We start from the raw sequence: 15925 nt of genomic DNA on the forward strand, positions 1-15925 counted from the left end.
AAGGCAGAGAGCTCCAGTCCGACTCAGACGCCAGCAAGGTGGAGGTGGAGTACTGGTTTGGGCTGGTATCATCAAAGATGAGCTTGTGGGGCCTTTTCGGGTTGAGGATGGAATCAAGCTCAACTCCCAGTCCTACTGCCAGTTTCTGGAAGACACCTTCTTCAAGCAGTGGTACAGGAAGAAGTCTGCATCCTTCAAGAAAAACATGATTTTCATGCAGGACAATGCTCCATCACACGCGTCCAAGTACTCCACAGCGTGGCTGGCAAGAAAAGGTATAAAAGAAGAAAAACTAATGACATGGCCACCTTGTTCACCTGATCTGAACCCCATTGAGAACCTGTGGTCCATCATCAAATGTGAGATTTACAAGGAGGGAAAACAGTACACCTCTCTGAACAGTGTCTGGGAGGCTGTGGTTGCTGCTGCACGCAATGTTGATGGTGAACAGATCAAAACACTGACAGAAACCATGGATGGCAGGCTTTTGAGTGTCCTTGCAAAGAAAGGTGGCTACATTGGTCGCTGATTTGTTTTTGTTTTGTTTTTGAATGTCAGAAATGTATATTTGTGAATGTGGAGATGTTATATTGGTGTCACTGGTAAAAATAAATAATTGAAATGGGTATATATTTGTTTTTTGTTAAGTTGCCTAATAATTATGCACAGTAATAGTCACCTGCACACACAGATATCCCCCTAAAATAGCTAAAACTAAAAACAAACTAAAAACTACTTCCAAAAACATTCAGCTTTGATATTAATGAGTTTTTTGGGTTCATTGAGAACATGGTTGTTGTTCAATAATAAAATTATTCCTCAAAAATACAACTTGCCTAATAATTCTGCACTCCCTGTATATTGACACATCATTTCAGAAGGCTTGCATCCGGGGCTTCTCGGGATATCTGGAACATGCCAGCATCATCTGGCACCAGATTCAAACTGCCAAGAAAGAACAAAGAGACCTTCATGTGGTCTTTTTAGAACTTGCCAACGCCTTTGGGTCAGTTCCGTACAAGATCTTGTGGATGACTTTCAACTATTTCAGTGTACCAAACCATATCACAGGACTGGTCAAGACCTACTTTCAGGATTTACAGTTTTGTGTGACAGCTGAGAACACCACCACAGCCTGGCAGCACCTGGGAATTGGAGTTATGGTAGGCTGCACGATTTCCCCTCTGGGATTTATCATGGCAATGGAATTGATCATGCGGGAATCTCGGTGGGTAGTGGGAGGTGAAAGACTCAAGAGTGGCCTTTGTCTTCCTCCCATTGGAGCCTACATGGATGACATGACCATCATTACAACAACAAAACCATGTACTAGGCCATTGCTACAGAAGCTCCAGGAAAACATAGAATGGGCAGGAATGGAGTTTAAGCCAAGTAAATCTCGCAGCATCTGCATCATAAAAGGAAAACTGACAGCTGAGCAATTCTATATCGGTGGAGAACCAATTCCAACAGTCTTAGAGAAGCCCATAAAGAGCCTGGGACGGTGGTATAACAGAGACTTTAATGATACGTGGCAACTAGCACTCACAGACTCCCGGGACCCCATAGTGAGAGGCACTGCTCCCACCCGAGCAACGGGGAGGAAGTGGACCCCAACCTCATCTGTGCTACAGGCCAAATCTGCTCTCTGGCATCGTGACGTGGTGGGTCATGTCCAACAGGGCAGAGGATTTGGTCTTGGAGCAGTAACACCTCGGTGGCAACTGAACATCGAAAAATGGTGAAGGAGGTGCGTCGACAGGAGGAAACACCCAGACATGCCAGAGCCAAGCAGGGCCGCTGGATGAATTGGGAGAGTGTGGAAAAGAGGAAATCTGGGGAATGGAGTCTAATAGACTAATTTTCGTCATCAATGTGACATACGATGTGCCACCTTCCCCAATAAATCTGCAGCTGTGGTTTGGAAAGGACCCATCCTGCCCCCTGTGTACAGTCCCAGCCACACTCAAGCACATCTTGGTTGGTTGTACGACTAGCCTTACTCAGGGCAGATATACATGGAGACACAACCAGGTCCTCAGGTGTCTAGCAGAGAAAGTTGAGTGCAAAAGAAAATCCATCAACGCTCAACCTTTCACGAACCAAGAGGATCGTTGGCTTTCATCAACATTTGTCCAGGAGGGAGACAAGTCGAGGGCAAGCCCCTCAACCCCGGACCTGGGCCTGCTGAAGGTTGCCAGGGATTGGCAGATGCAAGTGGACTTGGATCAGAAGCAAATTTTCCAGCAGGGATTGTAACAACTACTCTGCGACCAGACCTTGTCCTTTGGTCTAGCGCCCAAAAACTTGCATACATCATTGAGCTGACAGTACCATTTGAGGAAGCATTTGAGCGTAAGAAGCTACGGTATGACAACTTGGCAGCTGAGGCAGAGGACAGAGGCTGGAGGATCAAGGTGCGCCCGGTGGAAGTGGGATGCAGGGGCTTTGTTGCCAGTAAAACAGCAACATTGTTAAGAGAGATTGGGATCAGAGGACAGGCGCAATGGCAGGCTATAAGAGAATTAGCTAACACTGCTGAGAGGACCAGTCACTGGCTATGGCTAAAAAGGGCTGACATCATTTGGGCAGCTAAGGCAGTAAGCTAACCGCGAGAGAAAAAAAAATAATTCCGCTCTTCTCCCCTCTGCTCTTGTTCCCTTTTCTGGGAGGGAGTGGGGGGGTAGAGCGTACCTCCTGATCCGGCGGGGAGGTGTGGGAAGCCAGATTGGGCGCACCCCTTCCGGCTCTCCTCTCTCCTATCTTGTCTTTTTGTCTTACTTCTCTCTATCACCTTTTCTATCCCTTTGAGGAAGTTACCTCCTTAGTATTTATAGAGCCTAACTATTATTTCTCAGTTGCAGTGAATAGATAGTAGAAAATAACTATACAAAACTAAACAGAAGAAAGAAGAAGAGAAATAACAATTTAATATAAACTAGTGACACACTCCGGGGTAGGGCTGGGCGATATGACCCAAAATTCATATCTCGATATTTTTTAGCTGGATGGCGATATAAGATATATATCTCGATATATTTTTTTAAGCCATAAAGTAAGAACAAAAAGAGAGTTCTTAGTCAAAGCTGTGTCCCAGATGTCACACAGGCACTTTTATTAACATACAGCACAGATGTACATGAAAAATTACTCAAAATTAAATTATGAGCATTCATTAAATAATAATGCTCCATAAATAAAAGAAAACAAGGTTGTTTTTGTGCTAAACAAAGAGCTCACAATTGTGCAGTCAAAATGTAAACTAAAAGACGCTGAGCGTAATAACAAAGACAGACAGATTTCACAGCTGCTCTGTTCCCAAGTTTTACTGTGTGACTGATAGCCTGGAGTTTGAAATCCGCTTCATAACCACGTCTCTTACAGGTGCCATTTATGGTCCTTATACACACACAATACGGTAATATTACGTTGATGCACAGTACGTATCACTCCGCGAAGCTCTTCGGTAGCCGTAATGCGCCGACAATCTATCAAGCGGTGCAGCTCCGTAGCTTACCAAAGTCGTACTCAAACATTTTTGACAGACTGCTGAGCGCCGTGTACCACATAAAATCGGTTCGCGGCCATCAAGCACAACCAGAATTCATACATAAGGCGCGCTATCAACTTTTGAGAGAATGAAAGGATTTTAGGGTTAGCGCTGTTAGCTCGTTAGCGCGGTTAGCTCGTTAGCATGTTTAGCTCGTTAGCACGTTGACGCCGTCCAGCCCCACGCATGGGGCGATGCGCAGTAACTCGTTAACGGAGATTTGCCGTGTCCGTCTTGTCGCTGCCTGCACGTGAAGCGATGGGGTAGGAGGGGGAGTTGTCTTCAGTGAAGGCGAGGCGGAGTAACGTTGCGTAGAGACAAAAGTGGACGAAAGAGAGGCAAACTTGCGGCTCCACAACTATAATTATAACGTAACATAGACTATATCGATATAAAGGATATTGTCACATCTTATATCTCGTATAAAAATATATCGATATGTTTTAAAAACTCGATATATCGCCCAGCTCTACTCCGGGGCCTGATCAACCCTGGCAGGGCCTCCTTGGATGAGGGTGTCTAGTGATAATTGTCGAAGCACCCAATGAATCCAAGGTCCACTACTGACGATGTGTCCAAATTTCAATATGATAATCTAGATCAGATCTCTAATCCCTAAACCTAATCAAGGGGAAAAAAAGATGGCATATTAGCTTGGGTAAAAGACTGAAAGTTGAGACACACAAAATGTGTGCTGCTGTTAAGTTTCTGGGCTGTCTTTCCTCATAACAGCCATCCTTCAAGCTTCTCTCCATTTAAAGCAATGCATTATCAGGGACTGTAACATCTAGTCCTTTTACTGAATCAGATTCAGCAATTTTATAGGTTGCACACAGATCAGCTGTCTATTTGTTTGTGTCAAAAACTTTATAGCTGTTAATTACCTGAAGAAAAAAAAAAAAGCACTAAATGCAGTGATCGGCGTGGAAGTGAGGGTCTCTATCTGATAGTGTCGCTAGAATTTTTAGCATCTTGCAAAAACAAGGCGCTCCAATTAAAAACTTAATACCATAATATGATGGTACTGTGCTTTTTGGACAAAGGAAGAAAACCTTTCAGTTTAATAAGCCGGCTAAATAACCAGCACCCTGAAAGGATCAAAGTATTCAAGGTAAATGAGTTTCGATTTAACCTCCAACAATATTTTTAATATTATTATATTTTCAGTATTATCCTTCTTATCTTATCCTAAAAATCATATTACTTCTTTCTTTTGACAAAGCTGACATTACTGTTATACAATCAGCTATGTTCCAAAGGCCAATATGTTTATAACAGCTAACATTTTTAAAATGCTTAAGCTAGCATAATGTTATATATGCTATACCTCATGGAAATTATAGAAAAGTATTAAGAAACCACTTCAGTCTTTCAACAAAATATCTTTAGATATACATTAACAAATAGTCTTCCACTGCTATGTCAGTGATTTAATATGACCTTTTAATAATTATATTTTGAATTTAGAATTTCTGTAAAATGGCGTCCCTATCGCAGACTTGTCTTGAGAGACTTTACTTTACTCCGCACCTACACATGAGCCCTTCAGGCAGACTTCAAACGGATGTCAGAGAACTATAACTGGGCAGACTACCCGTGCATGGGTCTGCAGCTGTTCGTGTCTACAACTAGGGCTGCTCGATTATGGCAAAAATGATAATCACGATTATTTTCACTGAAATTGAGATCTCGATTATTTGACGATATTTATTTAACCCTTTAAGACCTACCATAGAACCAAGTCCGCCAGAGCTTATATTATATTTTTACATGTTGTAGTGCCATTTGTGGGAGCATTTCAAGTTGCTATACAACTATTATAGCCCATATTTTAATAATATGTATGCATTAAGTCCATAGTAACTACATTAATTGCAAAAAAGTGCAATAAACTACAAAAAAAAATTGAAAATCATTTTTGTTTTTTTTGCATATATTTCTACTTGGAGAAATTTAAGAGGCTTATCCTTCAAAACTTTAAATACAAAAAAGTTGCAAAAAATAGTTTACAACAGGAAATTTATTTTGAGTGTCTTCATAGTTTTATTTTGGAGATACATCAATTTTTATATACTGCAGGAAAAACGAAAAAACAATCCTATGATGCAAATTTGCAAAGAAAACAGCATCAAAATAAACTATTTCCAGCAGTGCAATTCGAGTTCTAAGCATCCCAGAAACTATTCAGAAAAGTCAAACATGACCAGTATAGGCTTTTAAGGCCTACAAGTAAAAAAACTACAATTTCCGCGAAAATGACGTCACTTCCGGTTTCGGGCAGGAAATGGCGGACATGTGACAGTTCGCGCTGACGTCTGTTTAACTGTGGGAAGTGTTACGAACAGCTGATCGGATCGGCAAAGCGTGTTTCTGGAATATTATGTTTTTGTTCCTGCAAGCGCTTTTTATGCAGTTTTTGCAAAGCTTTATGTGGAAGGAAACCGTGACCGAGGACAAGCTGATGGCATCAGATGTAAGTACAACTCCTCCGGTTTCATATGCAAAACAAATTATTGCGCTAGCTTACACGGTCCAGGTTCTACAGGGATTTAAAAATAGTTATGCAAAACGGAGCGTGCTGCTCTGACCGGATCTAAAGGGTTAACAATGACTTTAAAAAATAATATAAAATAGTGTGCAACACCACTGAAGTTTTTTTTACCTCTCTTTTCAACCAACGGCAGTCACTCTCCTCTCCAAATAACTTCTGCTTAGCTTTCCGAGCTTCCCTCGGGTCCTCTTAATCAGCGGTCTCCAACCTTTTTTGCGCCAGGGACGGTTTATGCCCGACAATATTTTCACGGACCGGCCTTTAAGGTGTCGCGGATAAATGAGGGAGGGGCCAATAATCGGCTCAGTCATTTTTAATGATCGTTGAAAGCCCAGATCGTAATCGTGATTAAAATTCGATTAATTGAGCAGCCCTATCTACAACCAAGTGTAATAACTGCCTAAAGGGATGCCAATTAGTCTCTTGTGGCCATTTGAGGCCACTAAAGACCATTTGTGGAACCTTTCATGTTAGTACATATGTGTGATGGCTTAATTTTTCATCCCCAGAGGCTTATGCTTAGCAAACGAAAGATGACTAACATATTAAAGTCACCCTATTTTTTTTTTTTTTTGATCAAGGTCTTTTTATTGAACTAAGAATTGCTTCAGAACAGTGTAACTAAAACCCAGCCAGAGAGGAAAGAAGAGATAAAATAAAATAAAATTACAGATACAAAGTAAATAATAAAATAAATGAACAACAGCAAGGGGGAAAAAAAAAAAAAAAAACCATTCACACGCACACTAAGCGATAGTATCCGGACTTAATCTTTCAAAGTAAGTGAGAAAAGGTTGCCATGTGTCATAAAACCTCCGAACCGAACCTTTTACAGTGTAGCGGATCTTTTCCAGCTGAGTATAGTACATGACATCCTTAACCCATTGCCCATATACAGGTGGAAGTGGCTCTTTCCATTTCAATAATATCATTCTACGGGCCAAAAGAGTGCAAAAGGCCAGAAGATCAGAGTGTGATTTGGAAAGACTGGCATCACAAAGCGTCACCCCAAAAATAGCTATAAACGGGCAGGGTGCATTTGGAACACCAAATACGTTGGAAATGGTTTCAAATATGCTTTTCCAAAAGCTACCCAGTTTTGGACATGCCCAGAACATGTGAAAAAGGGAAGCAGGCTCTCGTTTTCACCGGTCACATGTGGGGTCAAACCAATCCTTGATTTTGCTCAGTCTAGCTTTAGACCAATGGAGACGGTGAACCACTTTGAACTGAATCACCACATGTTTAAGGCAAATAGATGACGAAGAAATTCTATTGATTATCTTATCCCAAGTCTCATCTGCAATCCGTTGGCCAAGATCACTTCCCCATCGTTCCCTAAGTGATTGCAATGTGGACAGCCTAAAATTACTTAACAGCTCATAAACATCACTTATAACCCGCTTGGCATTTGGTTTAAAATCAAAACTATCAACCAAAAGGGATGGAGGTGGACAGGACGGAAAGCACTCAGTATTAGAAGCAACAAAATTCCTGAGTTGTAGATACCTGAAAAAGTGTGACTGAGGGATCTTGAACTTGTTCACCAGCTGTTCAAATGAGGAAAAGATATTGTCTGTGAAAAGAGCAGTCACTGATGTTATTCCAAGTTTTGTCCATATGTTAAATGCCTTGTCCGTTAAGGATGGGGAGAACATGCAATGTCTATGCGGTGGTGCATTAAGAGAGAGTTCAGTCTGTTTAAAGTGCCTTCTGAGCTGATACCATAATTTCAGTGAGTGGACAACAAGAGGATTCGTGGTGAAGCTGGAGATCTGTCCCGCCAGAGGTAATCTGGCACACAGCAAAGACACCAGGGAGGATTGACTCACCGACAGCTGCTCCAGTGTTACCCATGATGATGATAAATTATCATGGTCTTTTATCCAGTACAATAATGCCCTTATATTAGCTGCCCAGTAATAAAACAAAAGATTTGGGAGTGCTAAGCCTCCTGCGCTCCGCGGTCTTTGTAATACACTCTGTTTCAGCCTAGGTGGTTTTTGTTCCAAATGAAGGAGGAGATTTGACTATTTAGATTATTAAAAAATGACTTAGTTAAAAAAATTGGAAGACACTGAAAAAGATATACAAATTTAGGAAATATAGTCATCTTAATGATATTTAATCTACCACCCAGCGAAAGAGGCAAGGACTCCCACTTTGGTAAATGGTAAATGGCCTGTATTTATATAGCGCTTTACTAGTCCCTAAGGACCCCAAAGCGCTTTACATATCCAGTCATCCACCCATTCACGCACACATTCACACACTGGTGATGGCAAGCTACATTGTAGCCACAGCCGCCCTGGGGCGCACTGACAGAGGCGAGGCTGCCGGACACTGGCGCCACCGGGCCCTCTGACCACCACCAGTAGGCAACGGGTGAAGTGTCTTGCCCAAGGACACAACGACAGAGACTGTCCAAGCCGGGGCTCGAACCGGCAACCTTCCGATTACAAGGCGAACTCCCAACTCTTGAGCCACGATCGCCCTTTCCAAAATCCTCTTTTAGCTTAGACAATAAAGGAAGATAATTAGTTTTATACAAGTCTCTATGGTTCTGCGTAATCCAAATGCCCAAGTATTGAACTTGTTATAGCTGAGTTTGAAAGGTGCTAAAATAGTTCCCCGGTTATTGTACCTAAAGGCATTGCCTCGCTTTTCCCGAAATTCACCTTATATCCGGAAATTGTCCCGAATTCCTTAAGTACATCTAAAAGTTTAGGAAGGCTATTTGAAGGGTTGGAAATAAACAAGAGCATGTCGTCGACATAAAGAGAGACTTTATGCTCGACATCCCCACGACGTATTCCCTCTACCTCAACAGTGTCTCAGAGCAATAGCTAGCAGTTCAATTGCGATGGCAAAAAGGAGAGGTGACAAATGGCACCCCTGTCGTGTGCCACGCTGAAGCTGAAAAAAGGGGGACAGACTATTGTTGGTCCGAATGGCCGCTACAGGGTCACAGTACAATACTTTTATCCAGGATACAAAATTACTCCCGAGGCCAAATTTTTCAAGCGTATGGAAAAGAAAGTCCCATCTCACCCGATCAAATGCTTTCTCAGCATCAAGTGAAATAACAGTTTCCAATATAGTACCTTTGACATGGCTATAGATTATATTTAATAAACGTCTAATATTAAAAAACGAGTACCTGTTTTTGATAAAGCCTGTCTAATCGGGTGAGATAATGGAGGGCAGATGTTTCTCTAAACGGCAGGCCAACACTTTAGCAAGGATTTTGGTGTCCGTGTTCACCAAAGATATTGGACGGTATGAGCCACAATCTAAATGATCCTTATCCTTTTTTAGAATTAGGGAGATCACTGCTTGACGCATTGTTGGAGGCAAGGATTGTGAGAGGAAAGATTCTTCAAAAGTTGATTTTAACAATGGATTCAATTGGTTAGAAAACTTCTTAAAAAAAAATCAGAAGGATACCCGTCGGGGCCAGGTGATTTTCCAGACTGCATACTCCATATGGCCATGTCAATTTCAGCATTAGAAATGGGCTCCTCCAAACTGGTGGCCGCATTGTCTCCTAAGGAAGGGATATCAAGTTTCTCAAAGAAATTTTCTAGTGCCAGGTCATCCTTAGCGGGGGGGAGCTGTATAAAGTCTGATAGTATTTAAAAAAAAACTATTATTTATACCTTGGTTATCCGTGCACCTTATTCCCTGGTCATTCCGGATCTCAGGGATAGCTTGATTAGCTGTTCTTTGTCGTAGCTGATGAGCTAGCAGCTTGCCTGTTTTTTCTCCATGTTTATACGAGTAGCTACGCAACTTCGAAATTAGATACTCAGCCTGTTTTAAAGTCACCTTTTAAAGGTCAAGAGCCAAATTTGCAATTCATTTCAACAGTGAGCTTCATTTAAAAAAATCCAAATCTTGTAATACAATAATAAAGGCACCTCACTTCTGTATATAGAATTACTGTAAATTTTCAAAGCAAATGAAAAGATATTTTTCAGATTGAATATGAAATCTAACTAGCATAAAATGTGAGATATTTATTTATGAAGAACTGTCTCAAAAATTCTATTAAATAATTCTGGTAGCAGTCTAGTTAACACTATGGATGCCGCTGTCTTCAGGAATCACATGAACCAATGTTTACAAGCAAGGCATGTGAAGCTAGTTGGCTCATACATTATAATAAAATCTGTTAATTTTACTGCATAAACTACAGTTTGTATACAAACCCCCTTTGTCATGCATTCAGAGTATGTTGTTTACTGTTACATGCATGTTAGTGTGTTAAACATGTCTTTGGTGCCCTCGACCTTGCGTTGCTTGGTACAATTTAAGAACCCATGATGCAACATGTCACATAGCTTTCTTGAAAATAAACCCCACACTGTCAATCACAATCCCCAGGCTGGGGGGCGAGGGGGTTTATTCCTCCTCCGGCTCAACCACAGCTGTGCTTTGTAGCCATAATGACCAGTGTTACTGAGGAGGACTCAGAGACCAGAAGAGTAGACAGCTGAGTGAAAAAAGCCACTATATAATGTCATCAGTGTAGGGGTGTTAACAGAAGACAGATGTGTTTCTGGCTGCATCTGGCCACCATATGTACCTATAGCGTAAAGTTCTTTATCATTAAAATAAAAATGTGTGCAGTCTATAAGAGTCTAAAAGCAAAGCAACTTGAGCTTGTTTTGCTTCAGTTTTGAATCAATAAACAATATAAATCCAATATTTCATCCAGCTAGGTGATACTGGTCATCATCCAGCTCAATAATTAACAAAGCTGCTAGTAATGATTTGATGATTTATCGGTTATGAATATCTATCAAATTGCATTTTACCTTTTCTAACTCTTAACAATAAAAGGCTGGTACGGTGTGTTGTGTGTTTACATGGTAATATCACCAATGTGCAGTCAGTTTTATGGACGAGTGGAGATTTACAGCTCACATCATGCTTTAAGAGTAAACAAAAGCCATTTGTGTTGATTCAATGAGCTAGGCACACAATCTGTATGAACTCACCATTTAGAAGGGGATTTATCAAAAGGTAAAATAAAGGCGAAATGTACCAGCAAATATTCATTTATTGTTCAAGATTTTCTTTTAGGAAATTAGGGTGACTTACACACACACACACACACACACACACACGCACACACACGCACGCACACACACGCACACGCGATCAAGATGTAAATACAATACAACAGCATTTGATAAACATTGGTTAGTTGTGCTCTATATTAATATATTACTGTAAGGTTTACCTTAAATTGCACTTCCAGCCTCAGTTGAATTAGAATATTGGACACATTGTTTGAACTAACACACTGCATTTGTTTTGTGCAAATGTTACTAATGTGACTAATGACAAAAAAAATATCTTTTTAATCCTTGAAACTTATTAAAAGTAGCACGAGTTTAAAAACTAAACTCCTCAGTAACAAAACACCAATGGAACTAGCAAACAAATTAATCTAATTAACAGATTACTAAAAAAAGAAGTCTTCTCATTCTATTTGATTCATTGCTTCACTTTAAGCCGTCAACAAATTTAAGCTAATTTCATCATTAACAACGTGCAGGGTGACCTCATTTCTTTTACTGTGTTTGTGAGGGAGTAAAATAACGGCTCGGCTGCCAAACACCTCTTCAGCAAAACAGACAGTGAATGAAACAACCACCCAACAACACAACAGACCTTGGTCCGTCTAATCTTAATTCTTTGCCAACCCTGCTGTACTGGGATCTGATCCAAAGAAGAGGAAATGACGCAAGAGTACATAGTGAGAAACCTGTCCTCAGAATACCATCTCTGTCTCACAAATGCAGCTTATAGATGGCAATGTATACTGCCGATTTGTCTCAAAAGACCATAGCACAAATATTAAATATAAATAAATATATTCTGATTGGGATAATAAAATTAGAGATGCATAAGATTGAGACAGATGGCTGCTTAAAAAAAGTGGGCTCCATGATACAGTATGCCAATGAGGCACAACATTATGACCCTGTCTGCCTAACAGGTTTTTAATAGTGTAAGTATTTAACTTGATATATCTCTAACACTAGTGATGTTATTTTGGCCAGAACCTCCTGTATTTATACACTGATATTGTGCACAGATATATATATATATATATATATATATATATATATATATATATATATATATATATATATATATATATATATATATTTATTTATTTATTTATTTATTTATGTTATTTTTTTTTAAAAAATAAGAAAAAAAAAGTCCTGAATTTCCATTTGCCCCCCAAATGTTTTGATGAAAACTAATGTAACCATAGACCACTACCTAATACATTGTTCTCTTTTCTCTTTGCGAGAGTAGAGATAAGGGAGGATAAGGGACCCTCTAGTGGTCTTTTCAGTGAGTGCACGCATGAAGTCCGATCACAAAGTTCAGTGACCATTGAAAAAAAAGAATGCACGATTTACATTTGGCCAGTATCTACTTCAAGGTCACCTCCTTGTTCACTTCTTGGCTCCTTCCAGTGGTGCTGCCATCTTCAGACATCTCCTTTAAAGTCCCATTCTGATTACTCTCACTTATACATCTGCTATGTGTACTGGATCCTGTGTGCTATGTAAAAATCACAACCATTCAACTAACTTAAACACAAAGCAAGACTGCAAGTTGACAAAAAGTCATATCGGTCATGTGACGGGTGAAGATTGCGTTGGCAGCCAAAAATTGCCACCTTTTCAATGCACAATGAAGAGTGACATGGGCCACAGTACAAGTAGTTTGAAATGAATGACCTCTAGAATTATACAATGATCATCTTACCATGAGGGGAAAAATTCATAGCAACCCGAAAAATAGTAAGAAATAGACGCTTTCGTACTTTAACACTGTGGACCTGTCTACCTAAAACTGCTATTTGGGTGGTAGTTAGAGACCCAGCTCTCATCACAAGGTTCACAAAGAAACAACCGGAGAATCTTGTGAAGTGGCAGTCATTTCAGAAATGTTTACATGAAGAGTTTTATACAGTAGGAACAAATATGACTGATTAACTGTAAGACTTGGTGGTTTTGCACAGCGCCAAGACATCAACAGCAAATCCTTAGATCCATTTAGTTACATGATGGCAGCTCCATAGATCTCTGTTGCTTGTACTTGGCATGTTCCTCAGTGAACCACTATCTGCAGGCAACTCCAATCTTGATTAGGATCATCTCAAACTTTCTTATTTCAAAGATTATTTGACTTGGTCACTGGAGATTAAAAATTTGCTTTTTAAACCTTAAAAAGGTCTTGTTTTCACATCCCAATTTGTCAATGTTCGCTGAATATGAATATTTAAAAGGATATTCCATACCTTAACAGCCATTAATGTTTATTAATAGACACCTAATATTTCCTAACACCTCTAGTTAAATCATGTTATTTGAAGACCTGGATGGATAGTAAATTTAAAAACCATCAGCTTTTATGGATGGAACAAACACCCCCATTTATGCAGAGCCTGCAAACACAGACACATTAAAAATAAATAAATAAATAAAAATTAATGTAAATATAGTCTCTCTGTATCATAAATGCTTTCCTCCCTCTGTGCATCCAACCCAGTTTAACGACCCCCTTTTTACTAATTGCTCAGAGTATCATTTTTTGCCATATATGCTTTTATCCAGATTGCGGAAAACCAGCATTTCAATTAATTTCCCTTCAGTCAATAAACATTATCTCTATTGACAGCATGCTCCTTGTTTGGATCCTGCTACCTCCTCCTTTCCCTGACAGTACTTTTCCTCTCTCCTCTCTTGCTTCCTATTCTCCTTGTCCCGCTCCTTAAAGCAGCCATGACTGTCTGTCTTTCTCTCATTCGTGCTGCTTGAGGCCATTAAAACAGTAGGAAGGAAATAATTCCATTTCAAGAGGCATATCTCATGAGATAACAGCCGCTTGCCCCCTCAAACACCTTATCCCTGTCATCCTCACACCTCTGCCTTTCTCATTCTGGTCAAATGTACGGACCACCTGCCCCATTCATTTGCACAGACCACAACACCGCTGCACCGCAGAAGAACACAACCAGAAAAACCAACATCAATACAAACACACAGCATAAATGCAGCAAATTCAGAGCTGCTGGATCAAGAGCATACGGTGACAGTAAGGAACACAAACACAAATACACACAGGATCAGACGTACCGTGAGCACATGTTCCCCTTCGTTCTGTTCATCCATTTAGACTAAAACATCCACAAAGCAAAGGCACCAGGGATGTTCACCAGTTCCTTCTGTCTGGCGTTATCTATGCTATAGAAGGAGCTATGCGCGGCGGTGTCGCACTCGTCTGTTCCCTCTTCCTCGGCTCATCTCTTTATACAGAGGGAGGAAGGGAGAGAGGGAGCGAGCTGCTTCAGAACACACAGTGCTCTGCTCTACCCTGTCAGCCCGCTCTTTGCACAGCAGCCAATCCCACCATGCCTCTATGAATATTTTATTTGCCCAGCCAAGAGCTTAAAAACACACTCACACACCATCACACAGAGGACACATACACACATTTCGAGGACATACAAATGCTCACCCGCTGAGGTATTCAGGTCACAAATTAGGAGACACCACCAACACAGATAAATAGAAACAAGCACACGTGTGGGCTCGGCATTCCTCACTGGGTGCAACGGACTGAAAAAGGGCAAACTGCTGTGTATTCAAATCATCGAGATTCCAAATGCCTTTGACATTCAAAATCCTTATCATAGCTTCAAGGTTGGTCATGTTTTTCAACAACCTGTAATTTAGCAAGGAACTGTGACCCATTTGTTCCTTGTATATAACAAACGTGCTTATGATCAGGGCAAAAGACCATAATTCTGCAACCTGAGCAGCAATAAAAGGGTCTATTTTTTAATTCAAGGAAGCCCCCAGGATCCCTATCCACACCAGAGATACCCTATTAAAAGTTTAAACTAGACTAACCAGAAAACCATAATGGCAAAGTGAAGCCAAACTTAAAATTAAATTATGTATCATAAAAAGGGATTTAAAGTACACATGAAAGCAAATAGAAAGAGTGACATCTAATGGCTGAACCTACACTGAGTTGATGTTAAGGGAAATGAGAACATGAGATTTTGCAAAATTGAACTCACAGCAACATCCAGCAGTGTCACACAGCATAATCGTTTTTAGGAGAGGCATAAGCTTAAAATCTTTCAACAAGTAACATATATTCTTATATTAGAGTTGCCATAATTATTTAACTGTTTGGTACCTGCGAAAGACAAAAAGAAAAACACCCACCAGTTCCCAGTTCTTGAGGAAATATAAACAGCACATTTATGACATTTAGGTCTCCTGTTCAATTTATTTTTAAGGTAAACACCTAATTAGCCAATTATATAGCAGCAGGTCAATGCATTTAAGAATATAGGCATGAAGATGTGGTCTAGATGTAGAGCATCAGAACGGGGAAGAAAGGTCATTTAAGTGACTTTGAACGTGGCATGATTGTTGGTGACATTCTGAGCTGAGCATTTTCAGAAGCTGCTAATCTGCTGGGATCTTCCTTCACAACCATTTCTAAAGGTTAACAGGTAGTGATCGTAGAAAAGAAAATATCCAGTGAGCGAGCTGACAATTATTTGTTCATGGCAGAGGTCAGACAAGAGTGGCCAGGTTGCTTTGAGGTGATAGGAAGACAAAGTAACTCAAATAACCACTCCACTCATTACAACCAAGGTGTGCAGAATAGCATTTCTGTTAAAACTTGAGGCAGATGGGAAGAAGGCAGCAGAAGACCACACAACAACTAAGAACAGGAAACTGAGGCTTCACAGTTCAGATGGGCTTACA

At 40.4% G+C, this 15925-nt stretch overlaps 1 protein-coding gene across 10 annotated transcripts in view; it reads right to left on the bottom strand.

Moving 5' to 3' along the window:
* LOC309698502 (sodium bicarbonate cotransporter 3-like) overlaps positions 1–15925 on the bottom strand; it is a 60560-nt gene that overhangs the window by 35934 nt on the left and 8701 nt on the right. For 2 of the 10 annotated variants that reach the window (XM_082520985.1, XM_082520986.1), the window contains exon 1: positions 14273–14635. The exons of the other annotated variants lie outside the window; for them this stretch is intronic. In XM_082520985.1, the coding sequence (XP_082377111.1) occupies positions 14273–14308 (36 nt within the window). In that variant the 5' untranslated portion in view covers positions 14309–14635. Of the gene's footprint in view, positions 1–14272; positions 14636–15925 lie in introns of those variants that run through there. 10 annotated transcript variants of the gene reach the window in all.

The sequence above is a fragment of the Aulonocara stuartgranti genome (assembly GCF_965226115.1).
Source record: "Aulonocara stuartgranti genome assembly, chromosome: 22".
NCBI classification, from domain to species: Eukaryota; Metazoa; Chordata; class Actinopteri; order Cichliformes; family Cichlidae; genus Aulonocara; species Aulonocara stuartgranti.